This window comes from Adiantum capillus-veneris, chromosome 2 (assembly GCF_014529385.1).
Source record: "Adiantum capillus-veneris isolate H3 chromosome 2, ASM1452938v2, whole genome shotgun sequence".
In the NCBI taxonomy this organism is placed as follows: domain Eukaryota; kingdom Viridiplantae; phylum Streptophyta; class Polypodiopsida; order Polypodiales; family Pteridaceae; genus Adiantum; species Adiantum capillus-veneris.
Genome location: NC_140932.1, coordinates 160056257 through 160066549, shown reverse-complemented (window position 1 = coordinate 160066549; position 10293 = coordinate 160056257). Strand labels below are relative to the sequence as shown.

General features: G+C 42.9%; 1 protein-coding gene and 1 pseudogene across 1 annotated transcript; both read left to right on the top strand.

Annotated features, from left to right (window-relative positions):
* Positions 1–733: 733 nt before the first annotated feature.
* Positions 734–1550, top strand: LOC147463957 (uncharacterized). Its single transcript, XM_086529828.1, has 2 exons — positions 734–848; positions 958–1550. Exons 1-2 carry the CDS (start codon positions 735–737, stop codon positions 1381–1383), a joined length of 540 nt encoding a protein of 179 aa, XP_086385954.1. The 5' UTR covers position 734; the 3' UTR covers positions 1384–1550.
* Positions 1551–7504: 5954 nt separating this feature from the next.
* Positions 7505–9246, top strand: LOC147463956 (uncharacterized; annotated as a pseudogene).
* Positions 9247–10293: the final 1047 nt, after the last annotated feature.

Below are 10293 nucleotides of genomic sequence, written 5' to 3'. Positions count from 1 at the left end.
ATGCTCATTTTGGGTGGCTCAAATCAGTATCTTTATTTTTGAAAAGCCCAATAATAGTCGCGGATATATATCTGTCACTATTACCGCGTATATATCTGACAATCGACTACATCTTGCTTTGTCACGGCTAATACTGCTCACACATATTTTTTTATTTCTTTTACTTTTCTTTTGTTAATCCACGACAATGATGACGGTTCTCGGACACCTAATTGCTTGGACCCCTTATTTATTTAAGGGAAAATTATCAAAATATCCCTCTAATTTGTGGAAATTCCCAAAATACCCTTGTATCTATTTTGGTTGGATCGTTCAATATTTTCTAGTCTTTATCCGTTTTTGACAATTGAGGTCTCTTTTTGAGTGCGACATAGATTATAATTTGTCACAAATTACTGCGCAAAAAAGGGAAATTATGTCGAAAAATAATGAATTAAATCATCTCCAAAGCCTACATAACCAACTCAAATTCTAGTTTTAGCATCTTGTATTGATTGACAACTAGTCTTCTTATGAAAAGCTAAACAAAAAATTTAATCTTTAGAAATTTAATCTCACAACTAGAGATATTTTGGGGATTTTGGAGAATTTGAAGGGCGTTTTGGGAATTTATGACAAAATATTGGGGGTATTCTGGTAATTTTCCCTTTATTTAATGTGAGATCGGGCGGGCTGGCTAGGTTATATACGAGAAGGGAGGACCATTATAATCAAAGTCGGACTAATCCAAGAAGATGGGCAGCACGAATTTGATGCAGGCGTTTCTAATGTTCGTAGGGACACTGCTGGTGTTTTCATCGTTGCGTGCGCTGCTGCTGATTCAGGCTCAGCCGAGCCCGGAGGGTCGGGTGAGATGGTGTGTGTGTGTGTGTGTGTGTGTGAGAGAGAGAGAGAGAGAGAGAGAGAGAGAGAGAGAGAGAGAGGATGATTGGCGTCATTGTATGAGTCTGTGTGTAGATTGAGTGCGCACCAAGACAAGGACTCAGTGGGGAATATACGAAATCGTGCGCGGAGATACAGCTGGTGGACGATGGGAAGAAGCTGGAGGCGACATGCGAGACGGAGGCGGGGGAGATGCCAGGGACAGACTACCAGACGTCGACGCTGTCTCTGGACGACAGGCTGCTCAACGACAACGGGGTGCTCAAGGTCTCGCGCTGCTTCACGCCCGGCCCGAATGCTTTACTGCCCTGCCAGTTCACCGCTTCCTGCACCGGCATCACCCTCCTCCAAAACGGCAGCGTGTTGCAGGCCACCTGCAACGACCTCGACTTCAACGGTCACCCCGCCCTCGTCCGCCTCGACACCTTCGTGGCCAACGTCAACGGCAGCCTCGTCTGGGACTGCCACACCGTACACGACTTCCACTTGGTAGCGACGTAGTAGGGCCCCTTTTCCGACGCTTGGTGTTGTTCCTACCACACCTTTTACTTACTAGGTCTTATTGAGCAAATTGGGAGTGAGTTCTGATGGTAGTGTTTGGTATCTTTGCTTGAGTTTGTGAAGAAATAAAAAAGAAATTGTGAACAATATCATTAACGATAGGACTATGTCACAGAACGTTGTTGATTCACGTGTACTTTAAGAGCAAATTTCTCTTCCTCCCATGGCAACTCACTACCACTGTTTATTGTTGTCTTTTGACGTTAATTGAATGTAAATGTCCTTTAAAAGCACATAATTTTATGTTGCCCATAATTGTGGTCCTTATCCGGCGTTATTGTTGTTTTCTATCATTAAAGTTACTAATCCAAACAATTACAAAAGTGGTCAACTCATGTGTCGACATTGATGGTAGCTCATTGTCCACAAGGATGTCAAAAGTACATTTACCTTCAATGAGCTTTTCTTTATGTATAAATATGTGTGAATATACTAAGAAGAGAACATTTTACATCATCATCACGAGACAAAGCTCCATCGACTTGGCATATTACATCGTACAGTCTAACTATCTGAGTAAATAGATCAATTACTTGAAAAATACTTATGAGATTGGTTTCGGTCCTCTCGAAAGCTTGAAAACAGCTTGCCATAAGCCTTTGAAACTTTGTGGATGTGTTCATGATAGATACCTAGCTCAACCAACAATGAATCTATAGCCTCTACTAGTTCACTCACATGATCAATCAAGTCCTCCTTGCATCTTTTTTCTTCATCTTCACATATTTCTCACAAGATGACATAATTGGGTAAATGTTTGATTCTCACTCTTGTTGTGCATGATGCTCTTCATAGCTACCATCTACTCTCTCTCTCTCTCTCTCTCAAACCTGTAGCACATGAACCTCTCTCTCTCTCTCTCTCTCTCTCTCTCTCTCTCTCACACACACACACACACACACACACACACACACACACACACACACACACACACACACACACACACACACACACACACACCTGTAGCACATGAAGCTCTCTAGAGCCACCATCTACACCCTCTTTGTAAAACACATAGCACATGAATCTCTCCATAGCTACGATCTATAGCCTCACTCTACACTCTCTTGAGCTTAAGCTCTCCTACCTACCTTGACTTCTCCATAGCTGCCATTGACACTCTCCCCACCTTCCCTCATATCTCCATAATTGTTATCTACATCTCTCTCTCGTTCCACCTATCTCCTTAGCTACTGTCTACACCTCTCTCATTCCACCTCATCCTTGTTGTTGAGGTATACCTAGAGCTTACACTCAGTGAGAACAAACTCTTAATCAAAGCATGCACCATTCAAGTGCATAGTCACATTTTCCCTATGAAACATACAAAGCCCCACACATGCTACTCATTCCCTAAACACATGCTACGCATTTGATAGCCACATGCTACTTGTGGTAGCTCACATGAACCTTTCCATTTCCAATTGTGGTGCATATCCATCCAACCATTGATTGCACTTCTCCACATTGAGCCTATAAATCGCCAATATCCAAAGCTTGTAGATCTCTCTCCAATTTTAGTCAATCAAGCAAGTTATTTTCATTCTATATTGTGTATTGAGCTCATTCTCTAATCTACTCCTAATTATTTATTGGCTATGTTGCAATCATGAATTCCTCATTGGTCTATCCACCATAGGTTTACACTTGTGACTTAGCGTCTTGGATGAATCCTCCCACCTGCATGTGGGGGAGAATCTTCTCGGGTGCATTGGGCTCCCTTTGTCATTAAAAAGAGGAACATAGCCTGGTCTAGCAAAAACTTTGTGTCTAGGTTTTTTGTCTTTGCTTTTGCCACTTGCTTAGATGGGAGCTCAATGAAGTGGTTGGTGTTGCTCTCTATCTCCTCAAAACATTGAAGGCAATGCTTGAAAGAACAATCTCTTTTTTATATGTGGAGAAGAACACCCATTTTCCAAGGTAGTCAGGCAAACGGATGGTGTACTTTGTAATGTATGTAAGAAGTACACCAAGGAGTTGGAGAAGGTGCAAAAATGGAGGTCAAATGTGGTTTTTAGGTGAGGGTGGATGGTGAAGAAGTTGTAGAGATCTTGTTTCTTAGCATAGTCGGTCGTGGTAAGGAAATCCAGTAATGCTTGCTATTCTGTGTTTCCTCTTTTCATGCCTTCGAGCACAACCATGGATACAAGTATAAATGCACACATGGCTACAAGTGTGGAGAGAGATCTAGTGGTGGAAGTGTAGGGAGAGCTCTAGTGGTGAAGAGTGAAAGAAATGGGAAAACTATAAATGCGAGGATAATGGGATCTTTTTATAGCCATCCCCCTTCCCAAACAAAAAGATTCTGAGCTAAAAAATTAAAGTTGAAATTATAGAATCTTCATATTTCCCACATCACATTATAAAATCGAAGATTTGCAACATGCACAATTATATATCCAAAAATTGAGTGAAGAGAGGTTCGAATTGCAATTGACAAAGTAAAATAATTTGATTGATTAGAAGTGGGGTTCATTATAAAAGCGACAATTTCCATGGTTAAGCTGAATAGATACTAAAGATTAGCTCTCCCACACACCATGAGGGTGCAATTATCATTTTGTTCTCTTTCCACTTGCCTATCTGCAAAGACCAAGCATTGCAAGAATCAATCAAAGTGCTCTAACAAAACAAATTGAACCTTACGACAATTCAACTTGAAACTCACATCATGTACCCCATCCACTCCCATTATGAGTAGGTGCTCACAAAGATTAGCAAGACTCTAATGTTTGCTAACTTGCTTAGTTTCCTAGACACCATTAGGCAATATCGATGTCAAGTCAAAAGTTACCACCTCTTTGGTAGCTGGAAGAGGAGTATATTTCTCTCTCTCGCACATCCAACGCTCATAAGAAAATGGTTCGTACAATGTGGTGTGATTTTTCAAGTGCCTAATGCAAAAATTGGAGGAGGCAGCCACACACTTGTATTTGTTCTGTTATAAAGTCCCTTGGAGATTATCCATTTAGCCCCTAGTGTTCTTGAAAACAAACATCATTGGCATTTAAGCAAGGGGCAAGGCCCTAAAACATGCACAAATAGATGCATGGATAGCCACCAACTGTTGAGACTAATAGATCTAGCAGCTTTCCCATACTTAAGGTTAGATTGAATATCACCTAATTTCTTTTGTTGAAAAGTAAGTATTGACCATTCATATGGCTATAGCCACTCATTGCATTGAATAGACGGTATGTCAATTGGTATTAGCATATTATAGCTTGATGTCTGGCCATTTTAGCATACAGGTGCCCACCTAACCAGACACTATATTTTTAATATATTCATACTCAATTATTTTTTCAAGCTAACTTGTAGCTATGCTATGTGCAAATCCTGATTTGCGAGTAGAAGATCCATTCTATGAGTTGGAATTCTTTCTATTATTTGTAAAGGAACACGCGAGTCTACCTAGTGGCCATTTAGAAAGCTCTAGGCATAAAAGATAATAACATTGGTATGACAAGGAGGCTTATCATTTAGAGAAGAATAAGCTTTTTGTACATACCCTCAAGCAACCAAGCAGCTTAGATTTCTAATCAGCGTATCTCATGATTGTGTAATCCTATTTTGATTTTGAAAAGTGTATTGTGTTCCTCTTCTCTTGCTCTTTGAATCAAGTGTAAGCATTTCAAGTTCTCTTATGGTTTGTGACTAAAAATTTGCGAGCCTAATCTTCAGTTTTGAGTGCTTAAATTGTTGTTTAATGTCATTTTGACCATAGGAGAGTTATGGGACGCATGTCTAACCTCACCATCCTATCTTATTGTAGTATTAGCGAGAACCACAATTAATTTGTCAAACCATGGGACAAAGCTGACTCGACTAGTGCATAGAGGCTACAAGGTTGTCAATCTCTCAAGAAACAACTAACAACTCGCATCTAACTCAAGCTACACTGAAGTGACTGAAATCACTAAAAGCCAATCGCTCATCGGCAAGCAAATCACATCCGTTACAGTATCAAATGACATCCAAACGTAACGAAACTTCTAGGATAAGTTTATAAGACCTAAGCACACATGCCTATGGCCTCAAACCCCAATTTAGGTCAAGTTTCAAAAACGCGATTATTAACAGCAATGGATTTTTGAACTGGTCGTTTTTGACCCAAAATGCATCTAAATGGTTAGCAATGATGCCCCAATACCCCGTCTATACTTAGTTTTTTATTTAAAAGTATAAATTCCTAGTTATGATGAAATTAGGCCGCGGGTTGGCAACGCAAAAAGCTACGAAATACTGTGAATGGCTTACGTCAATGCGTAGAGCTCTTACCTGCGGTTGCAATGCAACAAACGCAATCGCAATGTGACAACCGGAGAGGGAGTAGGAAGCGCGAGAAGGAGAGAAGTGAGCGCCCTTAGCTCACGCTATGTATTTCTTACCCAAAAACTTATAAAAAACTTACAAAAATTGGCTTTTATATACCTTAGCCAAGGTTTTTGGGTGGTCAAAACTAATAATCTAGAGTTCTACCAAAGCTAGGAAATGACTAGCTGATACAATCTGGAAGCTTGTAGCCCTGGCTCATTAATTACAAAGTTTATCTGAGAAAATAGGAGTTACAATATTCCCGATTTATCAACATAATAATTGTTTTACAAAGAGAACTCCGAAAATGGTGTCCGTGTTAGCTTACTGCTAACATTCCCCATGCTGTAGTTGACGAGGAGTTACACAGGGGTGGAGCAGCGTTGCGTGATGAGAGAGGGCCACTTGGAGCCTGCATGCGGGGAGCACGAGCCAACGAGGGGGTGAGAAGCCGCCACTTGGGAGTGCATGAGGACGAGAAGGTGGTGAAAGGGAAGCCAGTATATAGAGGGGAAGACGACCGCTATTGGCTAAAGAGAGGCAACCTCCTTGCAGAGCAAGGCCGAGAGCAGCCTGGGGAGCGTTGACACCGAGGGCCGAGGGCTGGCCGGTGGCGAAGAGACGAAGCAGATCAGCCAGTTGAAGTCGAGGGGGGATGTTGACATGATACCGACAGGGCTGCTTTTGGAGAAGGGCGGCATTTGCAGTTGGCCGCCAAGGGTGTTGGGAGCTGCAGTTGAGAGGCAGGCCACCTTGGCTGGAAGAGATGAATCCGTAAGCAGGAAGGGGAGGTTTGTTGAAGCCTAGCCAGGCTTGGCGAGGGGCGTAGAGGGCTCAACTGCAGAGGAGAGAAGGATCACTCACCATATGAAGAACCGCCAGACGAGGAGTTGCACTTGGAGGATGGAGGCTTCAGGAGCATCACAGGGGTGTGGGATGTAGTTTAGGTCGGTTGCCGGGAGGAGTTGGGGAAAAGAGAGTCGAAGGGAGTGGGCAAGAAAGAAGGTCAAGGAGAAAGTGGCCTCCAAGGCTCCTCAAAGAAGGATATCAGGGCTGCAAGTAGAACAGAGGGAGGAAAGCATTGAACCGTTTTGTTCTTCTTGTTACCTACCACGGACTGGCTTTTATACGTTTCCATCATTGTACACACTCTTTGGGAGCTTTTGTCTACTTGATATTGGTTGCATCTATCCGCAAATTTATCAATCTTTTCTCTCTCTCTCATCTAGTGGTCTAGTATATGTGTATCTCCGAAGGCGATCGGTGTATATGTGCTTTCTATATGGATGTTCTTGTGTACAAGTCTGCAAGCTTGAAGATAGACGGGTGTATGTCAAGGATTGGGTAGGAATTTGAGTGTCGATTGTTATTGGACTGCCTATATGTCATATGGTGCTCTACAGTGTTATAGATGGAGGCTATCTGAACCTACATTGCAATCGGATCTATCTAGTCAGGGTTGGTCGAGATCGGGCTTGGACAGTATTTGTTTGCAGATTGGGAGTCGAGTTGTGTGTTTGCTAGGGGATGGGGCTGTTGTGAGATCACTGGGCTATAGAGAGGCATCGAATTCATGTGCTGGTGGTTTTTCCATTTCCTCCTTTCCATCTTGTGGTGCCCCCACAGAGGACCCACTGATTGCGACCTGACCGAGTGTTTGTGAATCAAGATGAAGCAGGTTGCTTGGCCCGTGTTCAAAGGAGATGAAGATGCTGATGATTGGCTTGCCGATTTTGAGTTATTTATGCTGGTAGTCTTGCAGATGCCAGGTGATGAAGCAAAGCTCCAAACTCTACCTTTGGTGCTGTGAGGTAAACCAAAGGTTTGGTTCGATGGCTTAGAAGAGGTGCACAAGCAGAATTGGCTCGGATTTCGGGAACAGTTCTTACAAAGGTATCGAAAGGTGGTGTTGGCCTCGGAAGCAGATGCAAAGATCAAAGGCTTGCACAGGAGGTAAGTGCCAATTTTGATGCTTTTGTTGATAAATTTGAAGCTTATTGGGGGGATTTGGCAGCTGCTACCCAAGCAACCAATGCGGGATATTTGAAGCTCAAAAGGTTTCTATCATGCTTGCATCCCTATGTTCGTGAGAGAGTCAATTATGAAGATCCAAGAACTTATGATGAAGCCGTGAGAATTGCCAAAGCAAAGAGTCGAAAGATGAAGAAGAAGATGGAGGCAGGATTGTTGCAGTCTATACTTGCGGTAGCAAGTGGACCTAAGCCCAAGCAAATTGATGAGAATCAAGAGGTAAAAGCTCCTTTTTTTATTGATATGAATGTGATCAAAGCATGTGAAGCTGATGCCAGGCTAGAGAAGGTAGAAGAAGTGCCAACCAGGCCTCAAAGGATACAGAGGGGTATATTCGGGGTGCCACCCAGTTTGCTTACTCAAGAGAGCGAGGTGGTAAAAGATCTTAAAGAAGAGGTGTCACTTCCAGAACCAGCAATGAGGAAGGCAGTAGTGGTCCAAGAATTGACAAGATCAGAAGAGGAGGTTGACAGCTCTCAAAGCTCTAACAGTGCTTTGGACATAGATAGCATGTGGGAGACAGAGTCCCGGTCTTCTAGGTACGAAACTTATGATGTTTTTGGTGTAGATGAAGTGGAAAAAAGTGTATGCAAGTTGCCTACCAGCCATTTGGAGGTCAAGGAGAAGCATAGTGTAGGTGTGGAGATGCCTTGTGTGGATCTTCCCGTCGAGCAGCCATCTCTTGTGTCTTGTGAGGGTGAGTCCCTATTGGAGGAAGAGGTATGGTTTGATTGTGCATCTAGTTTAATTGAAGAGCAGGTTTTTGAGGATGATTTGCAGGAGCTAGAAGTAGAAACAGAGGTATGTCGAAGTGATTTGTCTATGCAGGGGGTGGGACAACCTTGCCTTGATGAGCATGTCGAGGTGTGCTTTGAAGTTCCAGAGTTTGTGGGTAGCCATGGAGAGTTAACTCCGGTAGATGACTCTATGGAAACTGATGCAGGTGCAGCCTATGAGCGCGAGGCTCCATGCAATAAGTAAGGTTCCAACCTTGCAGGTGATCAGGTGTTTGAAGAACAGGTTGTCGCTCTAGTAGGTCATGTTCTTGAGTATAAAGAGATGGTTTTGGAGTCATTTACAGAGGGCTTGGATACAGGTTTGCAAAGGGCTCAGGTTTGCTTGGCTATGCAGCAGGTGGAAGCAAATGGCATGGTTTTGAAGCTATGTGTTAGGCTATTGATAGCTATGTTGTTCCACATTGCTTTGCAAGGTGCTTCAAGTGAGCAAAATCATGCTTATGGTTGGCAGCAAGGGTTGTGGATGCAGGGTGACAAAGCTCAATGCTATAAAGAGCTGGAAGGATGGCCTGTCTATTGGCCTACAAGGGCAAAGGAAGGTTTGACAATACATTCTTTACAGGTGGATGGCCACAACCAATGTTTTATATCTGATCCAGGTGGACTCTATGCCATACTTGGGGAAGCTGTGAGCTTTTTGTTTGTCCCTGGGGGGTGATGCAATAACAGATGCTCTTCTCTCTATATCTATCCTATCTATATAGCCACTATATTATCATTTTTTCTATGCAGTCTATGTAGCTATTTATATCATTCTCTCTATACATACTTATTTTACCTAAATAACACTATGGTTGAGCATAAATGCTCAACGAGGGGGTGGGAAATGATGGTACAGCCAAATTGTGTCGATCTATGGAAGTGCAGGAAGTCGAGGCATGGCAGTTTACATGAAAATAGCAAAGACCTTGAGCAGATATTTGATGGAGCTAGGAGCCAGGTACACTGAGTTGGAGCACTCGCTAGTCAAAAGTGCAAGTGTTTTTTGCTATCATAGGAGGCAGGAGCGTATGCTTATATCACAAGGTTGCGAACAAGGCAAGGGGTGCTGGATGCAGGTGCCATGAAGTTTATGCTATGGGATTTGGAGTGAGATGTCTACAAGAGACACTACTTGCCAGGGTATGTATGCTAAATGTGGAGTTTAGAAAGGTCAAAGATGTTTTTCCAACTCAACTGGTCGGAGAGCTTGAAGGTACTAAGGATCGAACGATTTATCTCCAGAGCAAGGATGAATTTCCACCATATGGGTTGGGTGCAATCATCATCTAGCACCATGGTATGTAATATGATTGGATGCTTTCACTATCTTGGCAATTTTGAGCCTCTCTGGATGCATGAAGCCCACTCAAGCAGATGATGTTCGAAGGTTTCCGACACTTGTAGCAGTCGTGCTTTTCTCTAAGTGGTGGGCGGGATTGATTGTAACCCATTTGCATTCCCGAGGGACCGACTACGAAGGCTTTGTTGGATTGGTGATCTTGGCGTGTGCAAGGGGGCTAAGCCCGAAGTTAAAGCTATCAATATAAAAAAAAACGTATTCCTGTCATGCTGCAGTCGACGAGCACAAGGAGCTTTGGACGTGTTTCTAGATAGCAAGTTAGAGTACATGCTCAATAATTCCTAGTTACAAGTAGGAGTTTTCACATTTAATCTAGCAACGAAGCTAGCAATTTTCTAATTCATCTAGCAAATCACAAACTCC